General features: G+C 42.6%; 1 protein-coding gene across 5 annotated transcripts in view; it reads left to right on the top strand.

Moving 5' to 3' along the window:
* The first annotated feature begins 757 nt into the window (after positions 1-757).
* HOOK3 (hook microtubule tethering protein 3) overlaps positions 758-21498 on the top strand; it is a 95521-nt gene continuing 74780 nt past the window's right edge. For 2 of the 5 annotated variants that reach the window (XM_071730296.1, XM_071730295.1), the window contains exons 1-2: positions 758-981; positions 16533-16618. In XM_071730296.1, the coding sequence (XP_071586397.1) occupies positions 925-981; positions 16533-16618 (143 nt within the window). In that variant the 5' untranslated portion in view covers positions 758-924. Of the gene's footprint in view, positions 982-16532; positions 16619-21498 lie in introns of those variants that run through there. The other 3 variants (XM_071730297.1, XM_071730298.1, XM_071730299.1) reach the window with 3 other exon arrangements.

Below are 21498 nucleotides of genomic sequence, written 5' to 3'. Positions count from 1 at the left end.
TCACTCCCTGTCTTCGTGATTAAAAATTAACCGGATTAGCTGCAACTAACGCTAAATTAGAAACTTTCATTTCACGCTAATTATTTTTTACTACAGCAGAGTTTTCCTTAGAGGGAGGAAAAAATCACGTTCTACTCCAAAAGGAGAGGAAAGCCTCGCAGAGGCTGCTCCCTGCGCAAGCCAAGCCGGTTTACTTACTAGCAGGAGAAAGCCTGGGGGTGCAGCGTCCTCAAGCCCACGCTCTCGAGCCCACGGACAGATGGGGCTCGGCGTGCTGCTGCCGGACCCTGCCGGACCCTCCCGGCCCGCTCCGGCCTGCGCGGCGGCACCCGCAGGCACACACAGACGGGGGAAGGGTGGGTGCAGACCCCGGGCAGGAGACGGGGGGCGTACAAAGGCCTCTGCGGTCCCACCGGACCCCGCCTCGCCCCAGCGCAGCACCGGCACCTGACACGGCCGGCGCTCAGGCGAAACACTATCAACCCGGACCGGACCGAACCGGACCGGACCGGAAGAGACGCAGCAGAGGACGCGCACAGAATGGGTCCCGCCCCTCGCCGGCGATAGCGGGGCCCGGTTCCGTCTGGCCCGTCCCGGCCTGTCCCGTCCCGCGGGGCTCTCCCGCCCCGCCCCACCCCGCCCCCGCCCCTCCTCCTCAGCTGCGCGCGGGCGTGCGCGGCCCCGCGCGGCGCTCGCCCCCAGCCGTGGCCCCGCCCCCTGCCGGCCTCGCGGCGCCGGGGCGCCTCGCCTCGCCCCCACGCGGCGCAGGCGCGCGCGGGCGGTTCCTGTCAGGTCGCTGTGACGTGTCGGCGCCAGGGCCCGGCCCGGCACCGGACGGGACGGGACGGGCGGGAGTGAGAAGGAGGGGGCGCCAGCGGTACTGACCCGGCCGCGGCAGTTCAGCCCCTTCGACCGCGCCCCGCCATGTTCAACGTGGAGAGCCTGGAGCGGGCCGAGCTCGGGGAGAGTCTCCTCACCTGGGTGAGTGCCGTCTCCAGGCCCCCGCCCCACAGCTGGGCCGCCTGCCAGGGACACTGCTCCGGACGCGCCCACCGTGCCCGTCTCGGCTCGGCCGCGGCGGGAAAGGGGGAGGCCTCGCCCCGTCTCCCCAGCCCCCGCTCGGGCCGCTCCCTGGCGCTCAGGCCGGCTTCCAGCCTGGCCGGGAGCGCCGGAGCTCTGGGCAGACCCGGCCCACCTTGTCTGGCCGCGCTGGGGCTGGCGGCCTGGGGGCTGCCCGCCGGGTGGAGGGGTCTTTCGCCGCTTTCGCGCTGCCCTCGCCTGAGGGGAACAAAGGAGCCGGCGCCCCGCGGCGCCGTGACCGCCAGGCCGGGGGGGGGGGAGGGCTGGGGCCTGCGGCGGCGCGACCGGAGGAAACGCTCCCCCAGCCCTGAGACCGGGCTCGGGCAGCGAGGTGTTTCCCGAGGTTTCCATCCATCCATCCATCCATCCATCCATCCATCCATCCATCCATCCATCCATCCATCCATCCACCCACCCATCCACCCACCCACCCACCCATCCACCCACCCATCCACCCATCCATCCATCCCTCGCAGCCCGCTCAATTCCCGGCGTGGTTCCGGTGTGCCAGTGCTGCGCTCTCCTAACCTGCCCGCTGCCCTCGGCGGGCTTTCTGACCGGGAACTTCCTTTTCCTCTGTTTCTTTCTCTGTACGTTGAAGTAGTACTTGAATCTCAATAGGAAAAAAAATATCTCCTGAGAAGTCGAGGATAATAAAGGATCAGCCTAAGAATTACCTTAATGTTCGGAACCTGATCTGTAAACATCCTCAGGTTGTGCTGTCATTCAGAGAGCAGCCTGAATGTAGTGGACATTGAGCCTGGCTTTGCAGCTACTCCGTAACTTGAGCAGTGACTGCAACGTAGCCATGAAATTTATATTTCTGTAGCTACTGATTTATTGGTTAGCTGTTTGGAACCACGGTATTTGGCTTGGAGAGTGTTTTTTTGGTGTGGGTTTTTTTGTTTGCTTGTTTGTGTTTTTTGTTTGTAGTTTTTTGTTTGTTTTGGTATTGGTTTTTTTTTCTCTCCCCTCCATAAATAGAATTGCTAAGGAAATAGCCACCGTATGAAATTCTGGAGTACAATTAGTAGTTGAAGAGAAACAGAAGTTTTATCTTTACGTGTTTATTCTGTGCAGGGCCAGGATTGACATAAACTGGTGGTGGTGAGTAAGTTACTGGAGAATGATAGGTTAGGTTTCCCTGTGAAAGTCAAAAGGGGATGAGCAAGGGAAGTAACAGTGGCAATTAGAGGTGTGCAGGTGGCCTGGAAAGTACTTAAGGCGGTAGATCTGGGGAGAAGTGTGCCCCAGTGCTTCATACAAGTCCAGAATAAGTAACCTAGTTTCTCTTCACAGTTCTGCCAGTCTTTGCATCTTTGTTGCAGTTTGCCGCTTGTCCTGCCTTCTTTTTTAGATGTCAGGAATGAAAGTCTTCTTAATGATAGAACTCATGAGGAAGTCGATGTGTGTGGGTCCTGGCAAAAAACCCTAAGACCTGAGTCTTCAGAGGCTCAGCGCTAGAAGAAAGCGGAAGGTTTACTGAGGGGGAGGGCCATGGTGGAGGAAGATTGCTTCTATGTTTTTCCAGTTTCGATGTGGTTTTGTTTTAGTTGTTCATATATATTCCTGTTGTGCTTTCTGTCAGAAAGCAGTTATACCAATGGGAGAAGCTTGAAAGCTTACTTAGCAAGTGCTTCTGTCCCAATGCATTCTTCACTTCCCAGATTTCCACGTAACCAATAAACTAGCTCTTTTCTTTGCATGTGAGACCACTGTACTAGTAACATGTAACCTGCTGCAAAATGGATCATAGTAGATTTTCTCTTATGTGGTACTTGCCTGTTCATTAGTGACTTGAGGTCTTGATCCTACCTGTTACCAATTAGAGGTCTGATAAAATTGTTAATGACTTAGTTTTGAAAATTTTCGGACTTCATCAGACTTCTGCAGAGATGCTGTACTGGAACAAAACATCCCTAAGAATATTTCCAATATCCTGTTACTTAAGAGTGTTGCTCAAGTTTGATTTTGAGGTATTAGTGTTTCAATGAAGTAAAGTTTAAAACTTTTTAAGGTTACAGCTGTTTGCTAGCTAGCAAGGGAAGCCACAAAATGCAGAGTCAGAAGGCAATGGCTACTTCCTGTTCCACAAAATAATTCTTTGTACAACTTAATATAGCACAAACCAGTGGTTTATATGTGTTCAAAATAATTGTTTTGTCAGCCTCTGCTCATCTTCATACATGGTAGATATTGGTTTACTCTTGTTGGAAAACAAAATAAGACTCACCAGTTCTTGTTTGTGGAGATGAAGAGAACAAGTGTATCTGTATGGTCTACTCAGTAAAAATCTCCACTGAAACAACCAGTGATATTTTTTTTTGTTTGTTTGTTTGTTTTTCCTTGCTGTTTTTGAGTTTGGTAGTTTAGGCAATTAATTTGTTTAGCAGAAAACTTTACTGTTACCACTGAAAATAATTTACACTTTCTTAGTAAAGCTAAACCATTGAAAAAAAAATCTTAGCATGAAAAGCTGTCCTGGAAACACAGGTATAAAAATGGAAAGCTTACAGAGAGAAATCACAGAAAAAGAAAAACTCCTTTGATATTCTTCATCTGTAGGAATTAGTCATATGGTCATGTTTGGACAGTAGTTAGTATTTGTGACACTTTACCTATTTGGTGGAGTTGTGTCCTGTCTGTAGTAACTGTCCATTCAGGTCCCTTTACATCTCTCACCTTTAACCTCCTTGGACATTGAGCTAATCAGGAAGCTAGTTGCAGGTTTTTTGGTTAGGAGAAATATTAGTAAATCCTTCTTAAACAGCACTAGAATTAGCCAGTGTGTTTCTTTGATGGATGTGTGAAATAGGGATTATGTTTGTGATTTCGGTATTTTTTGTGACAATGGCTTTGAAACAAACTCAAAAAAAAAAAAAAAAAAAAAGTAGTTTCAGTTTATTCTGGTATACATGAAGCTTGCAAAAGAGGCATTGATGGTTTTTAGTTCTCAATGAAACTGACTGCATAAACAAGATGCTTTTTTTTGCCTGGCTTTCTCTCAAGTCCAATAATGATTCTTGGGGAACTGTTCCTTTAGATGGGAGAATAGAGCTGTCTTAATTGCATTTTATGGATACCTGGCATGGCCAGGCATTTCCATTATGCCAGAGAAGCTGGCTTTGTGAAGAACTGGTTTAACCTCCCAGATTGCTTGATTCACATTCGTGTAGAAGTACTGGAACTGGTTTGTCTGTGTTATGAGTAGATAAGGCTTCCCACAAGTCTGAGAACCTGTTCAGCCAAAACTGTGTTTACTCAGATGGATGTAGGTGAGATGAAACTGCTCCTCCCTTTGCCAACTCAGGTTTTTAATGAATGAAAATATCCCTTAAGTCTTTTACATTGCATGCCTGTGATTCCCATCCTGGTGTCTTTTAAGCTGGAGCAAACTGTGTACCTGTGAATATGTTTTTTTTTATTCTTTAATATTTCACTAACACCTCCTTTTTGGTGTTATGCTCTACTTTGGTGTGTAATTCTTATTTTTTTTTTAACCTCTTTGGCAGCATTGTCAAATGAATAAATTTTGTTCAGAATTTTAAACAGCTGGGAGAGCTCTTGCTTCCTACCACTTTAGCAGATGACTGTGATGTTATTTCGAGGCAGTCAGGGTAGTAGCAATTTGAAAGAAACTAAGCAAGGGACTGGAGCCCAGCTACTGGCATCTCAAGGTTGTTATGTGTACTTTAGCAGTGTTTGCAGCGTAGGTTAATTGTAGAACTATTACTCTGCTAAAAATCTCCCAGAAGCCTCTTCTGAGTCTATTCTAGGCATTGTGGTACAGTTATCCAAGCTGCACTGCAGCCAAAGCAGTTTAGAAAAATGTGGTTGTGAAGTAAACCCTCAATGGTACTAAAATTGCGTCAGCATATCTAAATCAGGTTCACTTTATCCTTTCTGTTTAAAACTTAGAACTGTTCTACATATGAGCCCACAGATTATTCTTTTTTTTCTTTGTGTGTCAGTAGTGCTTTTAGCTTGGATTATTTGAATAATTTCTTATAACTTGAGCAACTGTCAAATGTGCATGTGAGAGTTGCACTTTAATATATCTGAAATCAGTGTGATGGCTACAAGCTTTTGCTAATTAATCTGAGAAATTTTCTTTTTTAACACAGAACCAAGCTATGATAATGAAAAGATTGCTTAGCATTGGTACATAAACAGCAGGATTACTGAGAGGCCACAGCTGTCTGCTTGAAAGTAGGAAATTGCTGTGGAGATGTCATGAACTTTCTTTTCTTCATTATGGTAAATATCTTTGCTTCCACCAAGCTGCATCCTGCCTGCTTTCTTTCTCTTCCAACTCTCAAGGCCAAATATAGTTTCTGTGGTAGACATGTTAGAACTTCTATGAGAAGCGAGAATTTTGTAAACACTGCACAAGGCCCCCGTTTCTAGATGCTTCATTTTAAAAGCACTCTGGCCATTTGTGTGGTATCGGTCCTCTGACCTTTCTCTTTTTTCACTGACAAATCTTCACATTACAGTGTATCTCAGTCTTCTGAGAGGTGGCCTATTCCCAGCTGGAAGGATATGCCTCTGTTAGTTTGAAATACAGAGACCATGTGAGCAAGTGCTGAAACAGATTTTGACTCCTCAAGAAAGCTGCTTGTAAATGCATTGTAGGCACCCTTTTTGGAGAGGATAAAATCTGGTAGAATTTATTCGGAAAGCTGTGTCTTCTTTATGGTTGTTACCCCTATTTAATCTGTGCTGGTTTTGATCCTTGTGCCTCTGTGGTTTTAAGTAGTCTTCTTTTTCTTGTAGATGCAAAGATTATGAGAGACTCACTAAGCCTGTTTGAACTCTTCCTTCTTTAGGTCCTTAATCATTGACCACAAAGGTGTAGGTTTTAATTTTCTTCCGATGATATCATCACATAAACATCTTTTACCTCTTGAAGAATACGTCAGATTTCAGGAGTGGATGATTGTGATGGTGATGGCAGCAGGTCAGGAAGATAGTTCTGTTTTAATATGTTGCCATTCAGACTGATTTTGGCAGTACTTGTGGCATGTGGGTTGAGGTATCTGTCAGATTACAGTCCCAGTGTCTCCTGTGTGTTGGTTGAGTGACCTTTTTTACTTTTGATGACCTCTAACTATGAAGAAAGTTATTTGTTTCTCCACCCTTTTAGCTGTTGTAGTTTAAAAGAGTGATGTTCTGAACATGTCATTTGCTATGTTTGAAAGAGTTGGGGTGCCTAGTTATAGGGATTTTTTAAGGTATTGCTTGAGAGGTCAAGCAAAGACAGGAGAACTTATCTTAAAGTTTTGTAGAGTTAGTGATGTAAGACTGATAATATATGAATATGATAATTAAAGAATATTAAGGTACACTTTATATGCATTCCTCTCACCCCTCCCTTATAAGTCAGCAACAGAAAGAAAGGCCAAGCACAAGATATTGGAGGTGCAGACATTATTGTTCACATGTGCTCTTTGACACAGTATTAGATTTTCATTCTCTGGGGCCTTGTCCCAGATTCTTCCTTTTTTTTCAATTTCTTTCTGGAGAGCTGCTTTATAGCAGTGGTACATTTTTAACAATTGCTAGTTCTCCGAAGAAAACCATACTTAGATATGATTCAGTATATGAGCAATTTCAGCTCCCAGTTGTGCTACCTCATTTTTTTTTTCTGGGGAGTGTGGAATTTTGAGATATTGCCTAGAGAAGAAACAGATCATGCTGCTGAGAATTGTGAAACTCAGTAATAAGGAAACAAGTTTTCTGATAGTTCATTAATCTCAAAGTGGGAGGTGAAAAACCTGTTTCTATCTTATTTTGGAAATAATTTAAGTTTTTTCAAAGAGTCAAATTGTGAATTTCACAGTTATCTTTGTCTTTCTTGTTGTGGTGCCATTTTGAGATTCTTGAACTAGAAGACAGTCTTCTGTCATTCTGAAAGTCTTTACTGCAATGTGTTTGACTTCTGTAGAGCATCAATAGACTTTCAAGTTGTGGAGCAGTGGAGAGAGAGGAGGAGAAGGGCAAAACTTGGTTGCTTGTAGTGCTGTCTGCTTTCTTGGCTGAGCTGAGGACTGTCATGATTTAGAAAGACATAACTAACCAGTTTGCCTCTAGCTTCCAAGTGTAAATCCAGGGTTGCTTAACCAATTTAATATGCAAGTCCTAGTCACTAATTAAAACAACAAGGTTATTTTCCACACAGCAGCTAACATTAACAAAAAGTTAAGGCAGGAATGTATGGCTGGAAGTGAGGGGCAGAGGGTGTTAGTGTCCTTTTTATTGCTTTTGTTGCCAGCAGCCTGGCAGGTCCTGCCACACAGGAAAGGGAAAGGCAATAACTCATTTCCCAATCTACCGGTAGTGTTTTCCTGCCCTAAAGAGTCCTGCGAGTTACTTAATACTTCTGATTTGGGGCATTGAAAAAGGGACAACATGGAAACGAGGAGGGGGGTTTTGGTGGAGGGGAATACTTTTTAAGGTTAAAAGGCAGAGGGAGTCCAGCACTCCTCTCCTGCATGTGGCAGGCAAAAGATTTAAAATTAATACAAAGCTGGAGTTGTGTTTCAGTGGACTTTAGGGGGCTACAAAAGGATGGCAGCTTTTCAAAGGAGACTCACAGGAAATGTGTTTGGAGTGGTTCATATAGTCGAGCAAGTACTGCACAAAAAGATGCATTGTAAATCTCATGTTAATGTGCTTCAGCACTAGAATTTGTTGGGGTCTTTCATGCCATTTATATGTAAGCTTCTTTGCAAATGTCCACTACAATGCAAGTGTATCACTTTGTGTCTCTAAAAATCTTTTTGACTTTTCAGAGCTTTTCAGAGGGTAAATAGTTTAACTACTTGAGCTAAATGGCAAGTGGGTATTCACACCCCACACAGTATATGCTGCCAGTAAGTACATATATTTCCCAGTAAGATTGTTTCAAAGGGGGCACATCTCAGATGCCTGTGTGAATGCAGAAAACATGGGGAATAAACAGCAGGAGCTGCACATGTCTGCATACTTCCATGGCTATGGTGTCATTGGTATCATAGAGACGTGATGGGACAGCTCCTATGACTGGAGTCTGGGGATGTCTGGGTGTAAACTGCTTAGGAAGGACAGGAAGGGCAAAAGAGGGGGTGTCACCCTCTACATCAGTGACTATCTGGAGTCCATGTAGCTCTACTTGGGAATGCAGGTAATCCCATGCATGAATACAAGTTGGGAGGAGAAAGGACTGAGGACAGACCTTAGAAGAAGGACTTGGGAATGCTGCTGAACCAGGAGTTTAACATGAGCTGTCAATGTGTACTTGAAGCCCAGAAAGCCAACCATGTCCTGGGCTGCATCAAAAGAAGCACAGACAGCCAGTCGAGGGAGGTGGTTCTACTTTGCTCTTGTGAGACCTCACCTGAAGTGCTGGGTCCAGTTCTGGAGTCCCCAACATAGGAATGACATAGAACTCTTGGACTGTGTCCAGAGAAGAGCCACTAAAATGTTCATCAGGCTGGAGCACCTCCCCCATGAAGACAGGCTGAGGAAGTTGGGGTTGTTCAGCCTGGAGTACAGGAGGCTCTGAGGTGACCTTACAGCAACTTTCCAATACCTGAAGGGGGCCTACAAGAAAGCTGGGGGAGGCCTCTTGAGTGGGCGTGTAGTGAGAGGACAAGGGGAAATTGGTTAAAACTTGAAAAGGGAAGACTTAGGTTGTGCCTTAGGAAAAAATTTCTTCCTGTGAGGGTGGCGAGACACTGGAACAGGTTGCCAAAGGAAGCTGTGGCTGGCTCCTCCCTGGAAATGTTCAAGGCCAAGTTGGATGGGGCCCTGATCAACCTGGTTTAGTGGTAGGTGTCCCTGACCATGCAGTGGCATGGGAACTCAGTGATCTTTAGGTCCCTTCCAACTGTAGCCATTCTATAATTTTGTCTTTGGAGGCACTAGATCTGGGAACTGAGCATCTGTATTTTATTTATTCCAGAGTTAAAAAGTATATTAAATGCCTTTCTTAATCCTGAATTATATAAGATAAACCTCTGAGTTAACTTTTTTTTTTTTACCGTGGCCGTGAGATATCCATAGCTTACTTGTTCAGGATAGGAGAAAGTAGAAATAAGTTTGCATTTATCTGCACAGAGACTGTGGTTGTGTATCAATTCTACTGTCCCTTTGGTGGTCAGGAAGAAAAACCCAAACATCAAGATTTGTTCGATCCAGCATGGTTTAGCTTATTCTATTTTATGAACAGTGCCAAAAGGCAACAGCCTGTGGTGGCTCCTGCCTTTGTTAAGAAATCATGGAATCTGGTCAACCTCTGAAAAATCTTGTTCTGCATACCTATATGGAGTCCATGAAGTTTAGTAAAATGCTTGCTGAAATATAAATCCTGGAATATGAAAAGACTTGGAACTTAAAAATATGCTGAATTGAGTGCTGTGCTATACATCTGTTACCATTTCCAGGTAGATTTGCTAGATTTGAAATGGCTTGCCTGATAAAAACTTCCTGTCAGCTCCCTCTGAATCCTATATTTTAGCAGCTACCTCTTTCTTATTCATGGGATCCTGTGAAAGACTCTGGTTTCTACACTGATCAGAAAAGGGTATTTCAGCGGAACTTAGTGCTCTTGGGTTCATCTTCTGTGCCTTCGAGGGAGAGTTCTTTATTGCACCTGCCAATAGAAACTGTACTTTTCATCTAAATTATAGCTGATAAGGTAGTGGAGTTGTGGTCTTTAAATATATATTGTTATTCTGTATTTTACAAGAGGAAAGCTGTCATCTATGTTGACCTTTTTATGTTTTTTTGTTTAGTTAGGTTGTAGTGGGGTTTTTTGTTTTTGTTTGGTTTTTTAAAGTAATATTAGGAATATGTATAAATTTGGACTGCTAATATGCAAAGTTTTTCTGTCTAACCACTAGCCAAGAAGTGCTTTATTTGATAATGATGGATTTTGCTTTGCCTTATGCCATCAAATAAAAGCTATCCCTTGCTCCCTGTCTTTTTTGTTCTTATGGATCAATTTGGGCATTTTTGCCAGGTGATGTTGAGATTTCTAGTAGCCTACCAATCTTCATTGAGCATAAAAAGAATGTTTCTCTTTTACTCACGGGCCGCTGTTCTGCTATATGTATTTAACACCAGCTTTTAGAGAATCGTTCTGTTACCCTTCTCTGGTGAAACTCATTGCATCTGAGTTTTATGGGTTGTTTCCGTTTTATGGCATGTTTCTGAAATGGTTAAACCAAGAACCATTCAGACTTGAGACTGTTAATTGTGTCTTAATAATGTATCCTACTTGAACACTTCAGTTAGCATCAATTTAGCAGCAATACCAAAATAGTGCAGTAATAACTTGTTTGTGCTGTTATGGCTCTCTCATCTTACAGTTCTTTAGTAAGAACTTTTGTCAACGTATCTCTTTTACTTTCTGGAGTGTGTTTCTACAAAGGAAATACTTAATCTTTGAAAAACAAATTACGAATGAGATCTTTATTGGCTTTGAGCTGTTCAGGTATTTGGAATTGAACACAGTATATGTAAAACGAGAAGAAAATGAAGAAAAAATAACATTCATCTCCTTCTCCCCACCTGTGCTGGTAGTTTGAAGACCTTGCTGTTTCACTGATTGGCTAGTTGAGTGCCTAAATTTATGGGTGGATTACAAAGTAACTCTTGGGATTTTAATAAGTAAAGTCTGACAACACAAAAATGAGAGAAATAATCTGGAAATTTCAAATCCTGGAATAAAATTGTTGCTTGCTGGAGAGCCTGGATGCCCTTTGTTTATTTCATGCAGTCTGCTGCTGTGTTGGAAAGCATGAAAAAAATAGCTTATGACATGATTATCCACATAGAAGGCAGCAGTGCTGCCAACTGGGATGTGAAAAACGGGTGAAGAAACCTAAAAGTTGTCCAGAAGAACAGGATCTTATGTAGTAGTAGTATGAGGACAGAAGTATCCAGCCCTCCTTAATTTTCTCTGCCAGTTAGCTCTTGTAAGTGTTCTTGCTAATGGCTTGTGAAGTGATTTGCATCCAGCCCACTGAAGCTGGTTGCTTTGTTCTTATGCCTCTTAGCCACCTCTTAGTCTTAGCTGTAGGATCTGTTTCTTCTGTGGTGATACAGTATTATTCTAGGCAGTAACTTGCAGCTAGACAGTAACCTTGCATAGACAGTTCCAAAAATGCAGGGAAATAATAGGTAAATAATTCTAAAGGTTCATCTTCAGAGTCGGGAGTACTTTGCTCTGATAACTAATTGGAAATTGTGCATTACCTTTTGTTGTGTTTGTGCATAAGGTAACCAGTCACAGTGATTTTTATCTACTAAGAATTTCTAATAAAAAACTTAGGTATTATTATAGAAGAATACATGAAAGGTCTATTATGCAACCAGCAGTAAAAAACAAATCGTGTATATAATCACTGGGCAAAAAGTATGTCTTAATTAACTTGTTGTTGGCAAAGGAAAGGTTCTAGTGAGCTTTTTTTGTCTTTGGAGGAGGTGAGAGTTGTGATTTTTTTTTTCAGTTTCTCCAGCTTCATGGGATATTATATTCCCCATCGCAACATTTATTCTGGTCTTCAGCTACATATCAAGAATATTTTTCATGCAATATATTTTTGCTTTCTGTCCACACTATTCATATGTGTAATCTGAAACACTCATATTTTCTAAGGTTCTGACTTCCTTCAGCACTTTTAGTCTCAGGTGATAGCCTCTCTCCCATTGAAATAGTCACCTGCTATTCATTATTTTAAGCTTTATATAAAAATTGACAGTTCATGTTTATGATTGTGTGAATTGGAGGTCTGGATTAATTTTTAATTAAATGAAAAGAACCCTTTTCTCTCACTGCATGATAGTTGATGGACGATGCGAAGGACCAATGAAGCTAGTGATTGAGCCACGTGGTTGGTAGTTTTTTTTCTCTCGACTGCTCTAGAATCACAGAATAGTTTGGGTTGGAAGGGACCTTTTCAAAAGTCATGTAGTCCAACCCCGCTGAAGTGATCAGGGATGTTTTCTTCCAGATTGTATTGCTCAGAGCCCTATCCATCCTAGCCTTGAGTGGTGCCAGGGGCTGTCCATTTGCAGTTTCTCTGGGCAATCTGTTCTAGCATTTCATCACCCTCACTATAAAAAACTTCCATATATCTAGCCTGGATCTATTCTCTTTTGTTTTTAAGCCATTATCCCTTGTCTTGTTGCTACAGGCCCTACTAAAACATCCATCCTCACTTTTCCTCTGAGTATTGAAGGGCTGCTATAAGGTCTCCCTGATGCCTTCTCTTTCTCAGGCTCAACAGCCCCAACTCTTTCAGTGTGTCTTCATAGGAAAGCTGCTACAGCCCTCTGTTCTTCTTCAGGGCCCTCCTCTGGTGTTGCTCCAACAGCTCCATGTCCTTCTTGTGTTAACAGCTCCAGAACTGGACACAGTACTCCAGCTGGGGTCTCACAAGAGCTCAGTAGAGGGGGAAAATCAGCTCCCTCAACCTGCTGACTGGCCTTTTGATGCAATCCAGGATATGGCTGGCTTTCTGGGCTGCTTATGGGCTGCTTCCTGCTGGCTCACACTGAGCTTCTCATTCACCAGTACCCTCAAGTCCTTCTACATGGGGCTACTTTCAATCTCTTCATCTCCCAGCCTGTAGTGATAATGGGGGTTGCCAGGGATGATATGCAGGACCTTTCAGTCAGCCTTGTTAAACCTCATGACATTCACATTTGCCCACTTCTTGAGCTTGTCCAAGTCCTGCAGTATGGCATCCTGTCCCTTGAGCGTGGTATCAGGGCTCCATACAGTGGTCCAAGAACTGGAAAAAAATAATAATAACAGGAAATAGGAATTTAAATACAGTTTTGGGGTTGGGAAACTGTCAATAGAGACAGTATTTCAAAGACTCAAGAAGCAGGAGCAGTTCCAGCAGGATGAGAGGAAAGTCTTCCAGATGGAAACACCCCACAGTGCACAGGAAGGGCATTGTTTTAACAGCTGTTGTTTAATAGCTGTTCAGACACACGTACTCACACACACAAAAAATTATCTGATTCTTTGTCTCCACAGCTGGACTCTAATTCTGCATTGCCACATTCTTATAATTTTTCTCCCTTCTGGAAAATAGACTTTGCTTTGTTTCTGAGAGTGTTTAACTATTTTGTGGACCTATCTGAGACTGTAGGTGGTTAACTGACAAATTTTTAAAGTTGTTTTATGCAGGTTTTTGTGGAAAAAAATTTCTTACCTTTATATCTGTGAAGGATATTAAAATGTTGTAGATGTTCTGTTCTAAGAGTTGAACAGATGTTTTTTATCATAAATATGACACGTTAACTGAAATATTATGCTGAATATTCCTTTCCTATGCAAGCAAAAATATTTATTACAGAATCTAAGTCTACGTGAAGAAACAAGGCATATAATTAGTTTTATTCTTTCTTTATGTTCTTGGTCATTCAACTGTGAAAACATTATTGTCCTTGGTGGCAATCTTGCATGTGTGGCTGGGGAAAAGGATACATCAAACTGTTTACCTGAACCTTAATGACAGTTTTGACCTTTTCTCATGTATAATCTTGGGGGGTGGTATTTTGATAAAATCAGTTACAAATCTGTAGGGGGTATGCATCTTGTTTCTCTGTGTCATGGAAGTAATCTTAGCAACCTTCTGCCAGTGTATGTAGATATCTCCTACGTGCACTTTTATTTGGTCAAGAAGATGTTCCATATACAAAATTATTTAAAAATTATTAATTTGCACTCTGCGTGAAGTATTGCGTATTTGAAAAGGGCATTGCAGTTTGTCTAGTTTTGAAAAAATCATAATAGTAGAAGTTCTTAAATGATTTTATTTTTGCTATTGTGCAGCACGTGGATTTAAATTTTTGTTGTTTAAAGGTATAACATGCAAAATTAGAAACAACTTCTTCTTGTCTGTGCATGAGAATTTTATGCATATAGAATTTTAAACTTCTTGAAGCATAAGCATACAAGATGTCATAGCAGGTTTTTTTGCTAGAAAGTATGATTTCCTGTTTAATGTGTTGCTGAATTCATGTATTCGAAGTCAGAATTGTCTGTATTCCTACAACAGAATTGCATCAATTCAAATACTGTAGCTAAATGCCTTCTTTATAATGTGTTGTTTTTCATGTGTGGGCTTTTCCCCCACCACCACTAACTCTGATTTTCACCTAGTGCCTTGGAAGTCTGTGATGGATTTTTTATTCTCTGGTGAGGTTGGGACAAACTGTGTTTTCTGGGTAGCTCCAAGCTTCTGGTAGTTTCCAAGTTATAGGAAAATGCTTAATCTGGACTGTGGAACTCACTTTATTTTGAATGCACACAGTTAATTTGTTCTTGTGCTCTTGGAACATGGACATCCTTCATGACTCCGTCAGTTACTTTCAAACTTACTCAGCCGACACCCTCTGAGAGTTCATTTTTTTGGCTCTTCATGGACATTATTGCTAGTTTTGTTCCAAATTGAATGCTAGGTTTTTTTCCTTCTAGAGTAAAAGTAAAGAAAGGAATATTTACCTAGCTGCTTGTTCTCCAAATTGATGTTAAATGGCTGGTAGAGTGCTTCTGTGATGTTCTGAGGGTACTGTGTGTCATCCAACAGTCAGGTTTCAGGTTCATGCCAGGTGCACAGGAGCCAAAGAGCACAGAGAGTTGAGAGACAACTTCCAGAAAGGAAGTGTCAGGTGAGCTAGCATAGCTAGCACATCCCTCTAGATGGATTGCAGGTTCTTATACAGGTTACAGCAAAGAAAAAGTTGCACAACACTCTTTCATTATTTTTCTTTTGGTTATATAACTAATGACCTTCTGCATATGCTCTGATTAGTGGCTAAGCAGGTCCTCGCAGGGGTGTGATTTTTAGCATGCTAACTAGTACTGGGTTAATTCAGGTTACCCTCATGTAACCCCCACCTCCCCCTCTCCCATCACCCTGGTCAGGGGGTGATTCATCTTTGAAGGTCTTAGCTGATTCCTTTGTAATCTTGTGGCATCTTGTATTATCTTGTTGTGATTCTTTGACGACCGCATCTGGATATTGTGTTCTTGATATTTTGACATCCTCCTCAAAAAAATGATCTGCAAAATTTCCCACTGTTATGTGAAATATAATATATTTGTCTAGAGGGCGTTTGTTGGGAAATGGCTTGGACCAGCATGAGTGCTACTAAATGCTACTAAAGCATGAATGGTTGTACATTATGTTCAGAAAAGAATGGCTGATATATTTAACATTTATGTAGCCTGAAACTGCAAGTCCCCTTGTAGATGTATCTGTGGTGCATACAAGTAGTGCTTCCTACAAATAACCCCAAACCTCCTCTAGTCAGAGGATAATAGCACAGTGAATTTGGCAGGTACCCTCCAAATAATGTGTCATCAAAACTGTTTTCACAAAACTTATCCTTACTTTACCCTTTAAAACTAATCTTTAAATTAAAGTAAATGATTAAGTAACTTTGGAAAGATTGCTGAAGCAGGAAGCAATCCCACCAGTGGAGGAAGGGAGAAGAGTTTTGCTGTCTGCATTTGTACATTTGCTGATACAGTAAGGGGAGGGTTTCAGGTAGCCTGTGTGCTAGGTGCATGAAAATGAAGTTGATGAATGGAAACCATACAAAAGCTGTGTGTATTGATGAGTGTTTTTTGCTAAGAGATTATTCTTGCTCCTATGTGGCCTAGAATATTACACAGCATCCTCAGCAAGTTAACCTCAGATTGGTTACAGTAAATTGTGTTCAGTGTGCAATCTGATGGGGTATTTGTTATAAACTAACTCATCTTTAGTAGTAAATCCTTGTCATCAAACAGCTCAGTCCTGTGGTCCTTAACATTCCCCTTCACAATAGCAGCATTTTTTAATTTTAGCTTCCATCTGAAGAACTAGAAGCTTCCTGTTACATGGACCTTATTGTGTGTCACTGTGTTAATAACACAACCTGAAATAATTGGTAAACTAGCAGTGCATAGATCCACTGAGCCGAAGGAGCTCTCCTGTTTCATCTGATAATAGGGAATAGTTATGTTTGGAGTATGTATGTTCTTACACGTTTGATTTTCTGGTTCTGAGGAGCCTTTGAGAGTTTGGTGTGATCAGTTTTACTTCTAAAAGGTGAACTTCTTCAATATATCTCTTAAGAGGGTGTACTTGAATATACAAAGTAGTTGAATGGGAGAACAGAAGGGCCAGTAATTTCCCAAATCAGAAAACAGTGTGGAAAACTTGCATGTTGGGGAGTGTACTGTTGCTATTTGTAGTGGAGTTTGTGAAAACAAGCTGAGCCCTGTCAGTAGTTTATTTCCTAGATTATTCGTATATCTGAAGCTTCTCAATTCCTACATGTAAATGCTTGGGGTTTACTGTGTTCTATTTGCTACTTGTTAGCTTTTTTTTTTTTTTTTTAATTCTGAAAATCCCTTGCCATTGAATTAACAGAAGATAACCTTTTCCTTTCTCTCACAGATCCAGACATTTAATGTAGAGGCACCATGCCAGACCGTGGAAGATTTAACGAGTGGGGTTGTGATGGCCCAGGTTCTTCAAAAAATGTAAGATACCGATTATTTAATGAGCACACAGTTTTATTAACTATATTTTTTTCTGTATTTAAGTGTATTTTAGTTCAAACTTGGCTCATATTCTATAAGGATGTGGATTTTCCTATGCGTGGGCAGTATGGTAATCTGAAACATGACTTACATGGGGTTTTTCTCTGTAGTTTTCAGATAACTATTTTAAATGCAAAAAATAAAGTTTTGTTTTAGGGATGTATTTATTCACATTTGGATTAACTGGAAAGAAAGTTGGATTAAAATTAAGCTTACAAATTCAAACTTTAAAAAGCTGGAATAAGTGCTAGGTAAAGTATTGTCACTAACCATTGTTTGGAACCATAGTCAGGATATCAGTAATGTTAGAACTAGTTTCATGCAATAAAACTGCTATGATAAACTGAACAGAACTGTCAGTTTAGTTGTTTGCAGTTATTAAGCTTTTGTAAGTATGTGAAGGAATAATAGCCGGTACACTAGAGAATGTTTCTGTCTTTTTAGACTTGGAATTCAAATGCAGTAGTTCAGCTTCTTTGTGTAGTCTAGGATGTTTCTAGGGACTACAGATACATGTTTGAAATGTAGTGCTATGCAGAATTACCTGTTTTCACAGAAATGCAACTTTTTATCAATCATTGGAAACTTAATCAGCATTTACCAATGTCTTCAAATTGAGTACAGCAGTTCCTACAGACCTATTTTTTTTAAAAGGAGTACGCTTTATTCCTTTTGACGTGAAGAGGGTACCAGAATAAAATATTTCTTGTGTAGTTTGTTTCTGGATAAGTACAGAATGAATACAGACATCTTTGTATCAGAGTTCTTCTGGTTTACCTCAAAGAACCATAGAGTAGTTGAGACTGAAAGGTACTTCTGGAGTTCTTGATCCAGCTCACTGAGTCTGCTAGGCCAGGTTGCCCAGGATTGTGTCCGGTCTGTATGGAAGGATGGAGAATCTACAGCTCCTCTGGATTGCTGGTGCCAATATTCAGTTGCCCTCATAACTTCTGAAACAACAAAAGCAGCAGAGACCATTTTTTTCTTTCTGTTCACATGGAAGTACTTGTGTTTCAATTTATGCTCACTGTCTCTTGTCTGTTCACTGGACACCACTGAGAAGATTATGTGAGGTTATAAAGAAGAAGGAGCCATTGGTTATTTATACACAGGATTGGTAAGATCCTACTGAGCCTTCTCTTCTTGACTCTAAACAGACACAGCTCAGTCTCACCTTGTATGACAGATGCTCCAGTCTGTTAATCGTCTTAATTGCCCTTTGCTGAGCTTCCTTGTTGGTCCAGGTCTCTCATACTGGGGAGCTCAAGACATAGCATTTCAAATGCGGTATCATCAGAGTAGTACCTCTCTTGGACTGCTGGCAATGCTTACCCCAGTGCAGCCCAGGATATGGTTGGTCTTTGCCACAAAGACACATTGATGGAATGTGTTCAGCTTGGTTTCTACCAAGCTTCTTCTCTGCAAAGCTACTTTCCAACTAGGTGACCCTCAGCATCTTCTGGTGCATGGGGTTTGCAGTTACCTTTGTTGAAAAGAGTACAGTTCCTCTCTGCCCATTTCTCCTCCAGTCGAGGACTTTCCAGATGACAGCACAACTATCAGGTGTATCAAACACTCCTTCCAATTTTGTGTGATCTGAAAACTTGCACTCTCTTCCAGAATCTAGATCACAGTAAAAGATGTTTAACAGTATTGGGTGTGTTACTAGTGGACTTCATGCTACTGTACATAAACCTGGAAGTTCAGCAGTTTTTCATCCCCCCTCACTATCCACTTATCCAAACTTCATCAGTTTGTCCATTATGATATTATTTGGATCAGGCACTCTGTAGCAGGCACCTATAACAATGTCACCTGTGTTGGTCTGCCTGCTCGTCCTGGTCATCCTCACCCCTAATCTCTCAGCTGGCTCATCATCCATCCCAAAGCAGAGCTCATGTATTCCTGCTGTTCTCCCTGTCACTGCCTTCCCAGCTTGTTCTCAAAGAAGTACTTATTTGTGGCACTAACCTTGTTGTGTGAGCTATCCTACCATGTCTACATGATCCCAGTGAGACTGTGGCCTAGTAACTGTACACAGAGCTCTGTGTCCTTCTGTCTGTTCTCCATGCTTCATGCATTTGGCACAGGCACTTCACATGTGCATCCAGTGTTGGTGATTCCTGACAATCCCTGTAGGAGTTTTCTGTAGACCTTTACTTATTTACTGCATATCACAGAACTGTCCAAGTTGAAAACACCTCTAAGATCACTGCATCCAACTGTCAACATCACATCCTTCTGAATAAAATACATGTATCAATATCTGTATCACCTGCTAGAGCATGTCCTGAAGTGTCTCATCTACATGGGTTTTAAATACTTCCAGGGATGGTGATTCCACCGCTTCCCTGGGCAGCCCATTCCAATGCCTAACTGCTCTCTCAGTAAAGCAATTCTTCCTCCGATCTAGTCTAAACCTGCCATGGTGCAACTTCAGGCCATTTCCTGTAGTCCTGTCATTGTTCACATGAGAAAAGAGGGCAGCACCCACCTCCCTACAACCTCCTTTCATGCACCTGTAAAGAACAGTAAGCTCAGCCTCCTCTTCTTCAAACTAAACATTCCCAGTTCCCTCAGCCTCTCCTTGAAGGACTTGTGCTCCAGACCCTTCACTGGCTTGGTTGCCCTTCTCTGAACTCCCTCCAGCACCTTAGTGTCTTTCTTGTAATGAGGGGCCCAGAACTGGTGAGGCTGCACCTTGAGTGCTGTCCTGCACTTACTGTGTGAGTGCACTCAAGATGAACCACTCCACAATTTTCTGGGCACCAAGGTCAGGCTGAGAGGCCTGTAGTTTTCTGGATCCTCCTTTTGGCCCTTCTTGTAGATGGGTGCCATGCTGGCAAGTCTCCAGTCATCTGAGACCTCTGATGTTAACTAAGACTGTTGGTAGATGATCGAGAGAGGTTTGGCTACCTCCTTTGCCAGCCTCCTCAATACTCGAGTGGATCCTATCCCACACCATAGACATGTGAGAGTCCTGATGCCACAACAGGTCATTAACTGCTTCCTCATGGATTATGGGGTGGCTGTGCTGCTCTCTGTCCTCATCTTCCAGCTCAGGGGGCTGAATATCCTGGGGGTGGCTGGTCTGACTAATGAAGATGGAGGCAAAGAAGGCATTAAGTATTTCAGCCTTTTTCTCATCCTTGGTTTCCCCAACATCCAGTGAGGGATGGAGGTTCTCACTGGCTCTCTTTTTGTTATTGATGTTTTTGTAAAAACTTTTTTTGTTTTCCTTCATGGCAGCAGCCAGATTGAGCTCCAGCTGGGCTTTTGCCTTCCTAATATTTTTCTCTACATGACCTAACTAGGTCCCTGTACTCATCCTGAGATCCTGCCTCCCTCTAAAGACATCAAGATCAATTGGAGAGCATCCAAAGGAAAGAAACAAGGATGGTGAAGGGTCTGGAAAGGATGACTTATGAGGAGTGTCTGAGGTCACTTGGAGTGCTCAGTTAGGAGAAAAAGAGGCTGAGGGGTGACCTCATTGCAGTCCATGGCTTCCTCATGATAAGAAGAGGTGGGACTGGAACTGATTTCTTCACTCCTATGACTGAAGACAGGACTCAGGGTAATGGTATGAAGCTGAATCAGGGAAAGTTCAGGTTAGATACCAGCAAAAGGTTTTTCACTCGGAGGACAGTTGAGCAGTGGAACAGGCTCCCCAGGGAAGTGGTCACAGCACCAAGCCTGACTGAGTTCAAGAAGTGTTTGGATGCCACACTCGGGAACATGTTGTGCTCCTGGGGGTGCCCTATGAAGGGATGGAGTTAGATTTGATGATCCTGATGGGTCCTTTCCAACTTGGCATTTCCAGCTATGATTCTGTGATCTTCCAAATAGGTAAACTCATTTTTTCCCCGACTAAAAGCTACCTGTTCTAACAGGTTTGTCATCTTCCCTGCCATTTTGTCCTATAGCACATGGGGGCAGCCTGCTCCTGCCCTTTTAAGATTTCCTTCTTGAACAATGTCCAGTTTTCCTGGGCCCCCTTGTCCTTTAGGACTGCCTCCCAAGGCACTCTCTCAGCTAGTGTCCTGAACAGGCTGAAGTCTGGCCTCTAGAAGTCCATGGTGGAGGTTTTGTTAACCCTCTCCTTGCTTCACCTAGGACAGAGAACTTGACCATTTTGTGGTTGCTAAGCCACAACCACTACATCTCCCACGAGTTCCTCTCTGTAACAGAAGATCTAGCAAGGCACCTCCTCTCATAGGCTCACTTACCAGTTGTGTCAGAAAGTTATCTTCCATACTTGAGGAACCTCCTAGCCTGTCTCTATTATACTTCCAGCAGACATCTGGTAGGTTGAAGTTCCCCATCAGAATGAGGGTGAGTGATTGCAAGACCTCAGCCAGCTGCTTGTAGAATGCTTCCTCTGCTTCCTTGTTCTGGTTGGGCAGTCTATAACAGACACCTAACAGGATATCCTCCTTATTTGCCTTCACCCTCATCCTTAAATGTAGACACTCTCTGTTATCATTACTATCATCAAGCTCCATGCCGTTGAAACACTTCTTAGCATGCAGAGCAACCCCACCACCTCTCCTTCTCTGTCTATCCCTTCTGAAGAGCTTATAGCCATCCATTGCAGCATTGCAGTCATGAGAGTTGTTCCACCATGTTTATGTGATGGCCAATACATCATAGCTGTCCTGCTGCACAGTGTCTTCCAGCTCCTCCTGTTTATTGCCCATGCTGTGTGCATTGTTGTAGATGCACTTGTGCTGAGCTATTGGTTTCACTCCTAGCATTGCCATGCCACCCCTAGGCTCATCTGTAGTGGACCTCTTGTTATCCCTTCACCCCCTCAAACCTAA

This window comes from Heliangelus exortis, chromosome Z (genome assembly GCF_036169615.1).
Source record: "Heliangelus exortis chromosome Z, bHelExo1.hap1, whole genome shotgun sequence".
Taxonomy (NCBI): domain Eukaryota; kingdom Metazoa; phylum Chordata; class Aves; order Apodiformes; family Trochilidae; genus Heliangelus; species Heliangelus exortis.
The sequence above is the reverse complement of the archived record's forward strand: the minus strand, read 5'-3'. Positions and strand labels throughout refer to the sequence as shown.